Source organism: Eubalaena glacialis, chromosome 7, assembly GCF_028564815.1.
Source record: "Eubalaena glacialis isolate mEubGla1 chromosome 7, mEubGla1.1.hap2.+ XY, whole genome shotgun sequence".
Classification (NCBI taxonomy): domain Eukaryota; kingdom Metazoa; phylum Chordata; class Mammalia; order Artiodactyla; family Balaenidae; genus Eubalaena; species Eubalaena glacialis.
Window position 1 is genome coordinate 73,998,900 of NC_083722.1, and position 18,149 is coordinate 74,017,048.

Genomic DNA, 18,149 nt, shown 5'->3' on the forward strand with positions numbered 1-18,149 from the left:
TGGAGTGGGTGCAGGTCAGATCCAGTAGCAGTTGCATGGTTGAATGAGAAAGAATGTGTGTGTGTTTTGGGGGAAGATGTCCAGTTTCTTGGGGAGGAAGATTAAGTGTTAACCGGCTTTAGTCTGAGTGTTCCCAGAAAAAGAGAGAGTTGAAAAGGACAGTTAAAGGAGGCATGCAGCTTCAAGTCTGAGGAGGAGTATTCACCAGCCAGTGTCAGCCACGTGGGGATCTCAGAATTTCCTTTCTCTTGCAGCCCAAGGCATAAACTGAAGAAAAAAAAAAAAAAAAGTGGGCAAGGAGGGGTGAGTCACCAGGTACCCAGAGGGGAAGAAGTTGGAGTCAGTTTGGAAAGCCCTGGATTCCCATCCCAGAGCCTAACCAGAGAGTGTGGCCTGGGCCACACTGACCCTTTACAGGAAAGGGGAGAGTTGGAGCAGGAAGTCTCTTCTCATGGGTTCAGCTGTAGGACATTGAATAGGACCCTAAATCCCCAGGCTATCCACATCAGCATCTCTGGAGGGGGGCCGTGGACATAGCTTTAAACAAGCACCCAGGTGATTTTTGGGCACTGTGTATTAGCTCCCAGAATAGGACCTGGTAGATCTCGGGCACTGGCTGTCTGGTTACAGCTCTAGCTCCCCCTGACACTGCACTTGCTGAGGAACCCTCAGTTCACAAGCACTCATCCCAGATAACTATTCTTTTTATTTTTTTAATTTTGGCTACGCCGTGAGGCATGCGGGATCTTAGTTCCCTGACCAGGGATTGAACCCGTGCCCTCTGCAATGGAAGCGCAGAATCCCAACCACTGGACCACGAGGGAAGTGCCCCCAGCTAACAATTCTTTATGAAATGTCCCTTCCCTCGGCTCTTTGACTCCATCCATCACTGTTCCAGCTGTGCCTCTCTGCCATCTGACCCAGAAGCACTGTGAATTCATAGGCCTCAAGTTTAGGCCCCCTGATCTTCTTGCCACTCTCCCCAGGTGAGACCGTATCCTCTCCAATGGCTACTTACTGGCCCCTTGACTAGACCTTTGTCTCCAACCCAAATTCCTTTTCTGAGCCTCTTGTAAGCACCTGCTCCAGATATCTCCATCTGGATGTCTCATGCGCCAAATCTGAATCTAAACACTTTTCTTCTCCCCACACCTGCTCCTCCTTGTGTTACCTGATTGTCAGTGATGCCACCTTTCCACCTCAGACCTTCACACACTGAACTCCCTGCCTGTCCACCCTCCATCAGCTTGTTCCTCAGCTAACTGCTCCTTAACCTCTCTTCAGCTTCACTGTCACTCCCTCCAAGAGACAAAAGTGTGATCCTCCCCACTGGGCCAGGCCCTCTAATTTATTCTCAAAGTACGCCATACTACTCTCATAGAACTAAACATGCATTTAGTAATTATAGAGTCTTTCTGCTTTCCTGAGGACTGTATCCTGGCACCCAGCAGAGTATATGGCACAGGGCTGAATGATGAGTGTTGCAATAAAGGAGCAAAGGGCTTTTAGAGAAGAGATGTGGGGTTTAAGGAGGTCAAAGAGGGCCTAGGTATACCCAGATATACCCAGGTGTATAGGTTGTTAGTTTCCATTCCAGCAGTCAGATTTGGAGTCTACAAATAATCCTCAAAAATCCCTGACCCTGTTTTTTTGTTTGTTTGTTTTTAATTTTATTATTTTTTTACTTTTGGCTGTGTTGGGTTTTCGTTGCTGCACGCGGGCTTTCTCTAGTTGCGGAGAGTGGGGGCTCCTCTTCATTGGGGTGCACGGGCTTCTCATTGTGGTGGCTTCTCCTGTTGCAGAGCACGGGCTCTAGTCGCGCGGGCTTCAGTAGTTGCAGTGCGCGGGCTTCAGTAGTTGCAGTGCGTGGGCTCAGTAGTTGTGGCACACGGGCCTAGTTGCTCCATGGCATGTGGGATCTTCCCAGACCAGGGATCAAACCTGCGTCCCCTGCCTTGACAGGCGGATTCTTAACCACTGTGCCACCAGGGAAGTCCCCCTGACCCTGTTTTGAGTGGAAAGTTATTCTCTTTATATTAATTGACAAACACTGGCTGATTCATGCTATACACCAGGCTCTATGAACCCTGAGGAGATGACCAGCCCCTTTCCACCTCCCAGACTTTCACCCTCTGGGGAAGCAGCCCAGTCACTCACAGATGTAATCAAGACTTTTGGTTCTGAGAGGAGCACAGATAGAGTGGGGTCTCAATGGGGAACAGAGCTCTGCCTTGTTACCTCAGAGGGGACTCAAAAGCGAGGTGGAGAGGCCTTGCAGCCAGAGGGAGGTGGGCGTTTTGATGATGGAGAGAGAGGGAGCCAGAACAGATACAGCCCTTAATGACCTAAGGGCAGGCAGAGGGGGAGGGCAGCAGCAAAGATGCCTGCTTAGGGTTGGAAGAAAAGTTCTTGAGAGTTGGTTAAGACACAGAAGGGACTTAAGCCACCAATTTGAGCATAAACATTGGGACCCCAGAACCTCTGGACCGTGTTCTGGACTGATAACACATATCTGGGTGCTTGTCTGTCCAAACAGAAGCCTCATTGCATACAAGCCCGGCAGAGTCCCTTGTATTGTGATAGGAAGTGGCTCTAGGTCTGTCTCAAGATTACTGACAACAGGAACAACAGATGGAGAAGTTGGACCTGAGCCATACCTGAGAAGCAGCGCTGGCCTCCAAGATACGCGCCTACCCTAAGCCTGACCATGCAATTGCAACTGCAGGGCATGGTCAGAACAACCAGTTGTATACTATTCTGAGTACCTGAGAGGCAGCAGCCGGTAAGCACAGCATCAGAGCAGGTAGAAGCGCTGGGTAGCCCTATGCAAAGAAGATCTAGCAAAGTAATGGGGAAAGAAAGTTATGTTGCATAAGCTGCCAACTGTGTAAAGTGAGCTTGTATGGCCCTAACACTTGAGGAGGCTGTTACCAAGTAAGGACTTGCTGCCCAACACACATAGAAGCCAATACTATGGCACCCACTTTTGAGCAAAGAGCTTTATTGTGAGGTTGACCAGCAAGGAGACAGGAGGCAAGGCTCTCAAATCTCCCTAATCTGGGGTTTGGTCAAACTTTTTTGAGTTAGGGGAGGATGGGTTCATATGTGGAAGCACTGGTGGGGCAGGTTTTGACTGGAGGGCTTTGGAACTTGGTCATTTATGGTAAGGTATGGTAAAGGGGACTTCAGCACTGGGTCTTCCTGGACAATGGATCTTTCACTTCTGAAAGGGTTCCAGCATTCAGGTTCTGGTCATGTCCGGGTTCTTTTGGTTGTGTGTGGGGGAGGAGGGGTGGAGGTGGAAAAACTTGGTTCCAGGCATTATTAGAATTCAAAATTTCGCCTCTGCTGCATGACTTGCAGTTTTGTTCTGCTATCTCTGAAGAACAACTCAGTATCTTGTTATCAACAGAGCAGGGCCAGTTTGGGCTGGTTCTGCAGTTACAAAGCCACGGACTCTAAACTTGAGTGGGAGCCCATGGTGTTATTTTTTGTGAAGGTCATTTTGAGCAGAGCAAATACTCAGAAAGGAGAGGCCTAACTACTGAGGATAGGCAGTCAGCCTTTGAAATTTCTTCCTCTTTTTGAAATAAAGACTTTCTCTTGTAACAGGGCCTCAGGATGGCCCTGCTGCATGTCCTGGCAGAGGGAGAAACGCTGAGACAGGAGCTAGGATTGCCACATAGGAAAGAGTGAATTCCACTGCAGACAAAATTTTGGGATGTTCAGGCTTGGCTAGGTAATGCCAGCCAAGGAATGGGGGCTTAAGCTCCCAGCCCTATGACAATGAGGTTAGTAGGAAAGGTGTCCCCATCTGACAATGACACAGGACATACACACAGTTCTGCTCACACTCAGCACTTTATTAATGAGAAAGCTGTGGTCTGGGAAAGGGGCGGCTGGGATGGACAGGACCAGTGCCCATCTCGGGGGATTTTCCTGGACATCTGGCATTCCTCCATGCAGGTTTAGAGGAAACACCTTCATGGATAAAATCCCCAGAGGGCAACGCTGTGACTGCCAAGCAGCAGGGGTAGGAGGGGCACCCTAGGCACAGCTGGGCCCCTGGGACAGCACGGCTTCGATGTCAGGCTCGATGTCGATGGTCAGAAAGCGGCGGCTGTACCTGCGTACGGGCACACCGTCTGGGCCCACCAGGAACTTCTCGAAGTTCCAGGCAACATCGTTGCGGCACACCGGAGACCAGGTGATGAACTTGGGGTCTGTCATGAGGGCAGTGGCGTCGTCACTGGGCGTGGGCAGAGCCTCCCGAAGGAAGGCGAAGAGCGGATGGGCCTTCTCGCCATTCACCTCGCACTTCTCGAAGAGCATGAAGTTGGGCTCGAACCCACCGCCTGGTCGTACGTACTTGAGGCAATTCAGGATCTCCTCGTTCATGGCATTTTCCTGCGGGAGGGGAGAGCAGCTGGGACCCGGGGCTGCGAGGGGAAGGGAAGCCTTCTAACTGCAAACATGAAGTTTCTCCATGAGTCACTAGACTGTACCTTTCTTGCACAACCCCAGGGTGGACCTCAACCCCAGCTGGGATGAGCGCCGGAGGGAAGCGAGCCGGTGGCCCGCCTCTCCGCCCCCAGGGCGCGCGGCTGCTGGGCCCGGCGGGTCGTCCGCCGGCGCTCCTAACCCCGGTCGCACGCCCACCCCCGCTCCGCCCGGCCCGGCGCACCTGATGCCCAAACTGGTTGCACGGGAAGCCGAGCACGACCAGGCCCCGGGGCCCGAGGCGCCGCTGCAGGTCATTCATCTGGGTGTAGTCCCGGACAGTTGTGCCTCAGAGAGACGCCACGTTCTCAATGAGCAGCACCTTGCCCCGCAGGGACCCCAAGTTCACGGGCTCCCCGCCGGCCAGCGGGCGCGCAGAGAAGGCGTACACCGAGCGCGGGGCCGCTGCCGCCAGGGCGGCCGCCGAGCGCTGAGCAGCGCACATGGTGTGGGTGCCCAAAAAGACAGGAGAAAGCCGCGGACTAGACGAACAGGGGGTCCGGGAAGCGCCTCCTAACAGGCGAGCGACCGGGGTCATGTGGCTCGGGCACTTTTCCGGCCGCTCCTACCCGCCCCTCCCCCGCTCGGTCCCGCCTCATCCGGCCTCTGTCCTACGGCTGTGGTCCCGCGAGGCTGGAGGGTGCGGTCGGGCCGGATGCGGACACCGCCCAGACCGTGCCGAGGCACGGACGCATTTGGTCCCGCCCAGGGAGCGCAGCGCCGGCACTGTGGCAATCGCGCGGATTATCCAGCCCAGAGCCCAGGCCGAAGAGGGCTCCGGATTCTTTCTCAATGGTTCTCCAGGGATTGGGGCCCGGCACGGGGAGACTCGCCAGCAACAGAATCGTTCGCTGCCTGTGGCCACACAGCCCTCCCAGCCTATGCCATATTACTACTCCCCGGGAACGTGCCCTATTGTCAGACGCAGAGGGAGTTACGACTTGTGATGATGGTGCAGTTAGCAGCAGCTGCCAAGGGAAGTCCTCTGTGTTGACACTTCCTGGTTCTAGGAAGCTTAAGTTGGAGGAGGGTGGGCAATGCTGGGGAGAAAGGGGGCGGGCAGCCAGGGCTGGACTCCAAAAGCCAGCTCTTTCTAACCCATTTCCTTGCATTCTGGGGCTGCCCTAGACTGTGTTCTCCTCCTGGCCTCTGGTGTCCCTCCTACTTTTACACCCCCAGTGTGGCACGACCCTTACACAGGTTTTCTGGGGTCACTGCTCAGGCCCTGCTCCAGACCCCTGGAGGGGAGACCAAAAGCATGCAGGGCCAAGGGGACTCAGTCGATTTCAGACCATCCTCAACTTCATCTGGAGCTCAGGCGAGGAAGTAAAAGACACCGGTACTTTGCCCCCTGAAGGAACCTTCCAAGGTGAGCTAGGCAGAATTCATCCTCCATTCCCAGCCCTGGAGAGAGCCAACACAAACACCAGGATACAGGAAGTTTAGAAAACTGCCTTTATTCTATTAGTAGTTGGAAAAATTAACTGGTACAGAAAAAAAGTTTAGTCAGCTGGAGAGGACAGAGAAACCATGGGCCATCCAAGAGAACTGGTGGCTCCTCTGGGAGGGAACCTGGATACAGTGAGAAAAAAGAGCACTGTGAACTAGAGCCAGACCCTGCCGTCCAGGTGAGACAGGTTATGCCACCTTCTGAAGTATCTAAGTGCCTCAGGCATAAAACCAAATTCCTATTTACTTAGCCCAGCTCTGGGGAAGGGGGTACTGGAATATGTGGGGCCGAAAAGGGGAGACATGGCCATCTTTTTTCAGAGAAACTGACAAAACGGGTATTTAAAAAATGAATTTTCCATCTGACTTTATTTTCAAATACACTTTTTTTTAAAAAAACCAATACACTTTCTGTGAGGATGACAAATATCAGTATTAGGAAATCCAATTATACAAAAAATACTACATCTAGTCTGGGGTAGATATATTTATTTTTGGTAACATACATTAAGCGGCACTAATTACACAGTAACTATAAGGTAACTAACATGAAACCACAGAACTGTAACTTTGCCACAGCTGCGTGAACTTGGGCCTTTCTGGCTGAGCACATTTTCAAAAAACTGGATTGCCACCCAGAGCTATGCCAATGAAATCTGTTAAAATGAGTAAAGCTCTGAAGTGGTGACTCACCAGAGTACCTTGCAGCTGAAAGATGAGAGGCAGGACATGTTAGTTATAAAGTAGTTACAGCCTAATTCACAAAAGTTACCAACTGTTTCTCTTTCTAGAAAGAAGCAAGAAGTTAGGAAATTCCTTGAATTAGCGCCTAGTGTGTCAGGTGGGAGTGCAGAGGAGGGCTGTTAGAGCAGTGTCAGAAGGACCCTGGTGGGTCAGGTGGGTTGGACATCATTAATAATCATGGTTGGCTTCTAAATACTGGTAGCAAGATGACTTCTGATTTGTAATCTTAGGTAAATTATAGATAAATGAAAAAGGCCAGTAATCATACACTAAGATTAATAAACAGCACTTCAAAATTAACCGCATGAGGGCTGTGCTTGCAGCAGGGTTTCACAAGACAAGGCACCCAGATTTTTTCTTCCCACGTCTGGCTTGCAGAGCAGCTCTCGTGGCCATTTCAAAAACCTCCCTCACTCCATCTTTGGTCTTTGCTGAACACTCCATGTACCCAAAAGCGCCAATCCTGTTTGCCATATCTCTGCCTTCTTCCGGTTTTACTGGCTCCTAGCAAAGAGAAGAGAGCACTTTTAGTTAACAGCATTACATACATATAGTAAGTAGGTGTAGAGTATTCAAATTCAGCTAAAAGACTGCTTTTAAAAAGCTGCCGAACTCCCAGATTTGAGTTCTGTCTTATGACACTCATATGGGGTGACCCCCACCTCCAATATATAAAAAATCCCTGTCAAACACGCTCTTCTCTGGGAAGTGGAGAGAAAAGGAGAGGCCAGAGAAGCCCTAGAGGGTTGAGGGAATCAAGGGCAAATTACTCAAGCTGTTGATCCAGGGTAAGCCCTTAGGTCTTCCTGTAGTTAGCCTCACAGAGGATTGAATGCTCAGGGAAGGAAATAGACCCTGACCTTCACATTCAGACAGAGAAACCTCAGGAGGAGAACCCATGCAAAAGACCTCAAGGCACTCCTCCTGCAGTGGGGAAGTCCTATCATTGGGCCACCTGGCTTCTCAGAAGCCAAGATGTCACCTCCACCATCACTTTTATAAAGGCATTAGGGGTCTCTGTTTGGACTCCCTGCCATCAGGATTTCCTGATCCTTCAGTTGCCACCAATTTATCTTTAGCCTCACATATACGAAAGTAATAACTGGAGAGGGAAATCAAGAGCCTGATAAAGTTCCTGAATCTGAAGCACTGACTACTGCTGTGATGGTCCTTTCTCAGGCAGGCAATCTTCGGGGCACAGCACTACCTCACAAGAGAGGTTCCATCTTACAGGACTAGGGAGTTTTAGGGACCCCCTCTGTGCAGGCCCGAGTCAGTGAGGGCCGGATGGACAGAGAGAGGCTTCTGGGACTTTCTCTGAAACAGCCTGGCCTTTGAGGGTTTCTGCTGGGTTCCCTGAACCTCGAACCCAGGCCCCGAGTTTAAGAATGCTACAGGAAGACAGAGCCCTGCCCTAGACCATACCTGCTTCATCTTGGCTAGCTCCCGCCTTGTGTGCTCATCATTTCGAAGATCCTTCTTGTTCCCAACCAGGATGATGGGCACGTTGGGACAGAAATGCTTGACTTCTGGAGTCCATTTTTCTGGGATGTTTTCTGAAAGAAGCAAAATGCACATAATTTGGGGATACATATAATTCTATCTTGAAGAATCTCCAAAAACCCTAGTTAAATTGCAAAAAAACTTCTTGAGAAATATGCCGGACATTTAATGGAATTTCACTAGTTTCAAAACCATGAAAAAGGTAAAATCTAACCCCCCTTCTCTTAAGCACAGAATCACCAGCTTTTCTCAGTCCCACCAAGGAGCTCAGCTCCTCTGGAGGTGGCACCAGGTAAAGGCTCTGGAGGAGCAAAGGATGGCTCCACAATGGTGCCACCTGCCCCAAGAAGGAAGGCTCCCCACCAGCCATCCATGTCACTGCTGGCAGATGATTCTGACCACAGCTTACAGAAGGAGTCCCCATTCTGGGGCTATAGCTGGCTCAGGGTTCACATGTTTTCTCTACACCTTACTCATGGGCCCTCAGCATGACCTACCCTTGGGTTACTGGTATTTCAAATGGCTTGAGTGGCTTTTGAAAATGAGTAATAACCAGCTGTAGCTTCTTGCCAATACTGTAGTAATTTAGAAAGGTTCTACGTACACCATGGTGGACAAGTGGCCTGGGTTCAACCTCACACACCCACCACCTTGAGCATCTCAGTGTCAGGGATGACACTATAAAATGGGGATAACAGTAATACCTTACATGAGGCTATTTTGAGTCAATGCGTACAGAATACTTAGTATGATGATCATTCAAATGGTACTGATTGTAATATAACACTATATTTTAGGAGTAAACTGTTCACTCTCTGACTTCAAGACCAAAAGGCAGGAGTTAGAATATAAAAGATGCTCTGCCTTCTGGCTAGAAGGTACAGAAGCTACATGAATAAGGTCAGGAAAACTCATAATTCAACGCTCCACTCTTCAGCACATAAGACAGACACTTGTCTGCTTCCTTCCTCCTTTGCTATAGCGGCTAGAGTCAATCACTAATGTGACAACTTAAAACTCAAAGCCTTATTCTAGAACAAAGGGGTTCCCAGAGAAGCGCAGAGCAATAAAGAGACAAGGGCCAGCATATCTAACAGTGAAGCCAAACAGCCTCAGTACTGAATCTTGCTCTTATCTCTGCACCCTGTGGTCAGTTTTCAGTTCAGGTGCAACAGTGATAACTTTAAAGAGAAGGTGAGATCACATCACTCCTTTGTTCAAACCATCCAAGAGCTCCCATCTCACTCATGATGAAAGGAGAGGTCCACACCATTAACCACATGGCTCTGCAACCCTCACTCCACTCCCTCTGCTACAGCTACACTGGACTCCTTCCTTCTGCCTGGGAAACTCTTTTGTTGGCTATCTGTGTTGGCCTCCCTCACCTACTTCAGGTCTCTGCTCAGAGGTTTCCTTTTTAGTGAGGTTGCTGACCATCCTATGGTCATCTTCTAAAACAGCATACTACCATGGCCTATTCCATACCCACCTCTATGAATGTTATTTGTAACATTTCTTGCTATCAGATTTACTGTGGTTTTTGCTCTTCTGTCTCCCTTCATCTAGAATATAGGTTCCATAAGCAGGCGCTCAATAATTATTTGCTGAATATATAAAATTATTACTCCAAAAGTCCCCCCCACCCCCTGGAATTCAGGACATATAAACTGAAATGAATTGCCTCTGTCTTCACTTTTCATAAATGATTTTAAAACTTAATTTTTTACTTTTTAATTCAGTGATGGCAATCGCCTATGACTGCTCCCACCTCCAAAGTAATCTGATATCAGGACACATCACTTTACATGGATTTACGCTGGGGTGCTTTAGGGGCCATTGGGAATTCCATAAAGCCAGAGAAAAGGAATCCTTATCTAGATCAAGCAAATGAAATTTTGCCCAGAGTCTACCTTTATACGTGAAGTTTTACTGCAACAGAGCCAAGCTCTGTTGTGCTACAACAGCAGAGTTGAGTAGTTGTGGCAAAGTTCAGGAGGTGCAACAGAGAACACATGGCCAACAAAGCCTAAAATATTTACTATTTGGCCTTTTACATAAGTTTGTTGACCCCAGGCCTCAACTAGAATCTAGACTCTAGACCAACTGCCAGTGAGACAGCAGAGGTTCCAAAAAGTAAACTACTGTCACAGGGTTGGCCAGCAACAGGGCTGAAACCTGCACACCAACATTCTGATTGCTGATCAAACTTGTTATCCTACACCTAGACTCAGGGCCATGGTCTAACATCCAACCAGGTAAAAACGAAGTCCAGCATTAGGTTCACATTAGCTTTTCAGTTTCTTGATATAGACGTTTGACTTCCCAAGACACATTTTACTGGGGCAAACTACCGGTGGACTTCTCTCCTACTCCCTAGCCAAGATAAGAGAACTTTTAAAAGGCCCTTGGCAAAACCAAGCTAATTCAGTCAGCTCAGCAAAGGGGCGCTACCTACCTATCATACTACTGTGGTGACCAGCAGTCTCTCTAGGTATGTTTGTATTTCAGAGAGGGAGATCAATCTCTCTTTGCCTCTTTACTTTCTACCTCTGCTCTCCTCCCTAGGACCTGCCCTCTGGGGGAGAGGATAGCAAGAAACAAGTCATAGTAAACAAACAGAGGTCAAAAGCTGCAGACTTCCTTCGAGACCAGCAGACACAGTCTTAAAAGAAAATGTGAGACTGAAGAAGAGTAACTTTTTTGCTCTGAAGGTACTTTTGTCCCTAAAGGATTATACCTTGGATGAGGCGGCAAAGGGCACACAATCCTCCTCATTCCTATAGGATTTAGGCAAAGTCCATGATGTGTGTGTCTGAGGGGAAGGTGTCACATGGCTCCATTTTCTCTCTAAAGCTCAGCCTCTAGGGGCTTCTAACAGTCCCCCCAAAGGAAGGCAGATTAATTTGAAAACCAAAACTAGAACACAACTGTTAAAAACGAACCAAAGTGAAACAATGGCAGAGAGCACCCACTCTGTCTCAGTTCTGGGAGATATTGCACAGGGGGCTCAATCTCAGCTTGGCTCCTTGGGCTGCATGACCTTGAGCAAGTGGTTCAAAGTCTCAGAGCACCTCCCCCAGTACTGTCATTAAAGTGAGTACAAGCATGACACAGAAAGGGTCACTCTAACCCTAACTCCCCAGCAATAGCCCAGGCCACCAGCAGGTCCTCAACAGTCATCTGTGTTAATGATAATCTCCTTGGCCCACATGCTGCCCTGTAAAAACAGCACTGCAGCACCAAGCAAGACATTTCGTCATCTTCAGTACAAACCGAAAGCACGTTCTGTTTCAGGCCTTGCTGCCTTGTTCTGCAAAGTGTGAGGTCAGCATCATTCCCCCTGTTTTTTGAAGGAAAGCAGCTTCTGAAACATGTGGCCAACGGAGCTAGTGGAATGGTCAGGTTCAAGTCTCTATTAGCTAAGACGCTTTATAAAACAGCTAAAATAGGGCTTAAAAACATTACCAGGAATCACCAAGTCATCAGTCGGTCTAGATTTTGGGAAGCAGCAGGCTCAATATCAAGTACTGAAAAAAGGTGTGGACACCCAAAAAAAACCTTCCCCAAATCTTAGTCCAAAAAATAGCTTTGGGAAATGCCCTGGTGGTCCAGTGGTTAGGACTCCACGCTTTCACTGCTGAGGGCGCAGGTTCAATGCCCTGGTCGGGGCAAGCTGTGCAGTGCAGCCCCCCCCCCCAACCAAAAAAAGACAAAAAATAGCTTTGTATTCGGAACCCACCTACTTTACAAGGTGGACATGGCAGTCATGGGAGACCTAGGCTGAAAAGGGACTCAGGGCTCAGGCTCTACAGTCCCAAGGCTCTACGACTCTGGCCACTGATGATTCTTTCTCTGAAACTCATGTCTGCTTTTCAGTCACTTGATGCCCAGAAAGGACCTGAGAAACCAAAGGTCGGCCAGGCACACAGGCAGTGACAAACATCAGGCTGCAGGGCTACTCACCTAAACTATCAGGGCTGTCAATGGAGAAACACATCAGTATAACATCAGTATCCGGGTAGGAGAGAGGCCTCAAGCGATCATAATCTTCCTGCCCAGCTGTGTCCCACAAAGCCAACTCTACCTATGGTAGGAAAAATAAACATAAGAGTGCAGGTTAATCCCACCACTTACTTTCAGAAGAAGTGACACTTAACACAGTACCTTCAAATGATAGACTGTCCAAAATAGTAAAATACAGGAGTGTTCACTTTTATTAGAATCAAGCCTGAAGGTGGGAAGGGGTATTTAAATTATTTTAGGTTGAAATTTCTCAAAATTGCAAATTTTATAAACAGATGCTAGAATTGAATAAAGTACCTAATTCAAAATGTCAAGTCAAAAATAACTTTGTAGGGACTTCTCTGGTGGCGCAGTGGTTAAGAATCCACCTGCCAATGCAGGGGGACACAGGTTCGATCCCTGGTCTGGGAAGATCCCACATGCCGTGGAGCAGCTGAGCCCATGTGCTGCAACTACTGAGCCTGCGCACTAGAGCCCGTGAGCCACAACTACTGAAGCCTGTGTGCCTAGAGCCCGTGCTCTGCAACGAGAGAAGCCACTGCAACGGGAAGCCCGCGCACCGCAACGAAGAGTAGCACCCGCTCGACACAACTAGAGAAAGCCCGTGCACAGCAACAAAGACCCAATGCAACCAAATAAATAAACAAACAAACAAAAAACTCTGTAGCTTAAAAGTACTAAATTACAAATAACATTCTACATAGGAAAGAAAGTGAATGAACAAGAGGGGAAATCAACTGTAAACAACACTCCACTAGGTATACAAGGCAAGAGAGGAAAAAACCAGAACAAGTAACTTTTCCTAACACACTCTCACTCAACCATTTCCTTACTTTGTCTCATCATTCTGCTCCAATGTGGAAATGTGGAAACAAGACTGTATTTGAGTTGATGGGTCAGAAAAGACACCATCCTGGGTGTTAGGCAAGGTCTGAGCTGACAAGAAAGGCCTATAGCTCTGCCTTTACTGCTCAAAAAAATGTCTGAATGGCTGAATGAAAGCATCACATAGGTAGGAGGGTACTCCTTTCACACCTGGGAACCTACTGACTTTCCAGTGGTAGGAGGGCAAACTGATGTCTGGGCTCTGGACATAGCCCCGCTTCCACATTGTCCAGCACTGCAGTCAGCCCTGTCACTTCTTCTTACAGTCACAGTGGATTTTTAACACCCTTTGCTCAGGAGCCCTTTGGCGCCCAAGGAGTTCTCCCTCCAATGCCTAGGATAGCCTTCTATTCCTAACATCTTCAGAGCCTGTATTTCAGAGTTTCTAAATATTATTCCTACCTTAAAGTTGATGGCGAATTATCTCTTCCACCTTGAACCTCTGCCCCAGGATGTGTCACTCACAACTTCCACATGTCCCACTGCGCCTCTGTCACGCACACATACCATCAGCTTGGTATAGGAATCTGTGACATACTGATGCCCAATCCTCACAGCTGGTCTGATCTCAGGATGGTACAGCGCATTCAATCTCTGCCAAATCCCACTCCTCTGGCTCCTCCACACCTCATGGGTATTCAGTCAGACACAACAGCCAACTCTGATTGTCTCCTGATAAATGATTTCAGGGTGTCAGGACTGTCTCATGTCAGAATGGGCCTTTCTATTTTTGGCAGGCTTATTTCTTGGACCATGATCACCTAGAATTTTGGATGGTTCCCTAGGCTCTGTTAGTGCATACTTTTATGAGAACATTTGCAGGAGGCGCCCTCTCCCATCCTGGGGCTACCGACTTGCTCTAAGGAAGGTAGCTAGACTGTGATACCCTCTTCCAGATCAAGTACCTTTCTTTCAGGGTTTCTCTCCCTGGGTGAAGGGCTCCTCTATTTTGCCAGCGTCAGGCATGTTCAAGGTTGGCAGAGCAAGAAAGATATTCATAGACCATTCCTCAAGGTTTGTAAGTCAAAGTTCCTAATTTTCCTTTTCTTTTTTTAAATTAATTAATTAATTAATTTATGGCTGTGTTGGGTCTTCGTTTCTGTGCGAGGGCTTTCTCTAGTTATGGCAAGCGGGGGCCACTCCTCATCGCGGTGCACGGGCCTCTCACTATCGCGGCCTCTCTTGTTGCGGAGCACAGTCTCCAGACGCGCAGGCTCAGTAATTGTGGCTCACGGGCCCAGCTGCTCCGCGGCATGTGGGATCTTCCCAGACCAGGGCTCGAACCCGTGTCCCCTGCATTGGCAGGCAGATTCTCAACCACTGCGCCACCAGGGAAGCCCCTAAATTTCCTTTTTAAAAAATATTTATTTATTTATTTATTTGGCTGCACCAGGTCTCAAGGTTTATAAATCCCTAAAATTTCTTTTTATTTCTTAAAAAGTTATTTATTCATTTGTTTATTTGGCTGTGCTGGGTCTTAGTCGTGGCACGCGGAATCTTTGTTGCCATGTGCAAGATCTTCGTTGGGGCACATAGGATCTTTTAGTTGCGGCACGTAGGATCTTTTAGTTGTGGCATGCGGGATCTAGTTCCCTGACTAGGGATCGAACCTGGGCCCCCTGCACTAGGAGCGTGGAGTCTTAACCACTGGACCACCAAGGTAGTCCCAAAGTCCCTAAATTTCCTAAAGGTAAGATCCTGGTCATTCCAAGACACCAAGGCACAGATGATGTTTCAAAGACAACAGAAGAGTCATTACTACCCCCGAAACATATATACTGCCACAGGTGGAAAACACTCTCCCAACTGATGGTCACAGACACATAGCAACCAACAGCTGTCATTCTCTGAATGAGAAGATAAAACCAGCAATATACATTCAAGTAGGCTTTTGAGAAATGTGCTATGAAAATACCAACCTAATCCTGTTTTCCTCAAGCCACTGGGTCTTTCTGTGTATGATGCATGGCAATCTAAATTAGATGAGAGGGCTGTTATGTGACAGCAGGCCCAAAGATCTCAGCACATTTTCACCCAGCTTGTCACAATTGGGCCCTGTCTCTACACAAAACCAATCTTCCTATCAGGCCCACAGAAACCCTGTATCATCATGCAGAGAACTGACTGAAAGTTGAATTGGCAACACTGTACTGATGGGCCACCTGCAGGGAAGGACCCAGACAAAGTTCTGTTACGCTGGAATTCATGTGTTTTTTTCATCCATTCTTGACAAGAAGGGTGCCTTGGGGTTCCTAATGGCATGAGAGCAATCATTGTGGCCCACACGGCAACTGGATAAACTATAAAAGACGGTTCTGAGTATGCTCTTGTTCAGCCCAACTTGTCAAGTGCTTTGGTGCTTCCAAATGCCTTCAGTCACTTCATAGACCCCCGACGTCAGCCGTAAAATAGCTTAAACCACTTTACAAATGAAAGTGGCTCAAAGATTAGGCAGCTTACTCATGGTAATAGAAGTATCAAGATACCCTATGAGGGACCCTAGAATTCTAAGCAGCTGGCCTAATGTGCTTTCCATACACAGTCCCACAAAATGAGGCTAGGTAATACTGGGACAGAAAGGGATAGCAGGTAAAGCAAGAATATGAGAAGGAAGAAAGGAGACAGAATTGTGGAAGCCAATAAATTAGGTGCTAGCAGCATGAGACATGTGACTGAATGCCTTAAGAGGACTGAGTGTCTTGGAAAAGAGCCCCTTGTTCTAGTTTTCTTTTCAGCTAACCCATCTGCAATGAGAATTTCATTCCTCTTCAAAAGATGTATAGGAATCTGGATAAAATATTATTTTGACAACAAAAGGGAGAAGAGGAAAAAAAAATCTAATTCCAGAAGAGCTTTGCTCCAGTCTTGCTGGTGGGCTTTCAGGGCAGACAGGAGGAAACACTGTCCTCACCACCAGTGACAGGTAATTGAAGCAAATGTAGCAGCCTGTTTATGTTAAAGTAAAAATACATTAAAAAAATTAAATGTGCCGATGTTGTTTAAATGTCACACTGCTGGTGGTATAGATCTGTACAACCCTTTAGAAGCATAATCAATAAGGACCCGTTGACCTAGTAATCTCAAACTTCAGCACTTAATGAAATACTATGACAGAAAAAAAAGTCCATCCATACAAAGAGGTTCATTTTAGTATGATCCATTTGGCAACAAACTAAATTTCAAATATAAATAAAGCTGGAAAGAACACATATTCTAAGGCTTCCCCATGTGAAATACATATGAATGTGGACAAAGTCTAGATGGTAAGTTAAAAATGAACAAAATTGAGCTAAAAGGCAGGATGAGAATGGATTTCTCATTCTAACATTTTTGTTATTGTTATATTGCGTACTGAAGAGACAAAAAGGCCTAATTCTCTCCAGGCTCTATGAATAGCCTAACATGCAAAATAGTACCAGTTGTTATGAAAAGTATACTCACCTGCTTTCCGTCCACTTCAATATCTGCCACATAGTTCTCAAACACCGTAGGTACATACACCTCTGGGAACTGGTCCTTGCTAAAGACAATGAGCAAGCAAGTCTTGCCACAGGCTCCATCTCCAACAATCACCAGTTTCTTCCGGATGGCAGCCATTGCTGAAACACAAAAGTGTTGTCTAGAATGCACAAGAAGCTGTAATAGCTTCAGTCTATAGCACACACTTTTCTGACCATGGAGCACATGCTTCTAGTAGCACACCAAAATATAAAATGCTAGTACACCTTTCCACTTGGCACCAAAAAGTCATACCAAAAACCCATAACTAACATTATACTTAATGGTGAACATATTGAAAGCTTTCCCCCAAGATCAGGAACAAGACAAGAAAATCCACTCTTGCCACTTCTAAGGAGGTTCTAGAAATTAGTCAAAAGACAACATAAAAGACATCCAGATTGGAAAAGAAGAAGTAAAATTATCTTAATTGGCAGATGACATAATCTTATATATGGGAAATCCTAAGGAATCCACTAAAAAACTATTAGAACTAATAAATTCAGCAAGGTTGCAGGACACAAGATCAACATACAAAAATCAATTGTATTTCTATTCCTTAGCAATGAACACACTGAAAATGAAATTAAGAAAACAATTTCACTTACAATAGCATCAAAAAGAACAAGATAGGAATAAATTTAACAAAAGAAGTACAAGACATACTCTTGAAAACTTAAAAAAACAATGTTGAGAGAAATTAAAGATCTAAATAAATGGAAAGACATTCATGTTTATGGACTAAAAGACAATATTGTTAAATGGCAATACCCTCCAAATTAATCTACAGATTCAACACAATCCCTATCAAAATCCCAGCTGGCTTCTTTGCAGAAATTGAACTGATCAGAAAATGCACATGGAAATTCAATGGACCCAGAATGGCCAAAACAATCATAAAAATGAAGAGCAAAGTTGCAGAACTTACACTTCCTGATTTCAAAACTTACTATAAAGGTACAGTAATCAAGACAGTGTTGCACTGTCATAAAGACAGACATATAGGTCTTTGTGCATGTGCGGGGTGAAACAGGAAGGTGAAGATGGCAGCAGCCAGGGCGGGGGTCCTGGGAGTCCGATGGCTGCAAAGGGCAGCCCGAAACGTGGTGCTGATGGGTGCACGGACAGGTATGGTTACTACCTGAAGCTCCCTGACCACTCACAGCAGGAGAGGGATCCATGGTATGACTGGGACCACCCAGACCTGCGGTTGAACTGGGGTGAACCGATGCACTGGGACCTAGACATGTATATCAGGAACCGTGTAGACATGTCCCCCACTCCTGTTTCTTGGAATCTTTTTTTTTTTTTAAAACCTCTACAATTATTAGTTTATTAGTATCATCCAGGACTCAGATGTTCAGTATTCTTCCTGAAATTACATAAAACAAATGCAAATGGAAAGAATCCAAGTCAAAATTATATAACAAAACAGCACTCCATCACAAAAGCGTGTAAAATCACAAGAACGCTATTTTAAAACACTGGCACTTTAAGAGAACGATAATCTCAAAAACCACAAAATTGCCAAATTGTTCCCTAAACTG

General features: G+C 46.9%; 2 protein-coding genes across 2 annotated transcripts in view; both read right to left on the reverse strand.

Annotated features, from left to right (window-relative positions):
* Positions 1–3,842: 3,842 nt before the first annotated feature.
* GPX1 (glutathione peroxidase 1) lies at positions 3,843–5,081 on the reverse strand. Its single transcript, XM_061195361.1, has 2 exons — positions 4,685–5,081; positions 3,843–4,407 (listed from the first exon to the last, which is right to left on the reverse strand). Exons 1-2 carry the CDS (start codon positions 5,036–5,038, stop codon positions 4,048–4,050), a joined length of 714 nt encoding a protein of 237 aa, XP_061051344.1. The 5' UTR covers positions 5,039–5,081; the 3' UTR covers positions 3,843–4,047.
* Positions 5,082–5,941: 860 nt separating this feature from the next.
* Positions 5,942–18,149, reverse strand: part of RHOA (ras homolog family member A) — a 55,045-nt gene continuing 42,837 nt past the window's right edge. The window contains exons 3-6 of the mRNA XM_061196805.1: positions 16,546–16,703; positions 12,160–12,280; positions 8,119–8,249; positions 5,942–7,197 (exon numbers count right to left, since the gene is read on the reverse strand). Coding sequence (XP_061052788.1) covers positions 7,024–7,197; positions 8,119–8,249; positions 12,160–12,280; positions 16,546–16,701 — 582 coding nt within the window. The 5' untranslated portion in view covers positions 16,702–16,703 and the 3' untranslated portion in view covers positions 5,942–7,023. The remainder of the gene's footprint in view (positions 7,198–8,118; positions 8,250–12,159; positions 12,281–16,545; positions 16,704–18,149) is intronic.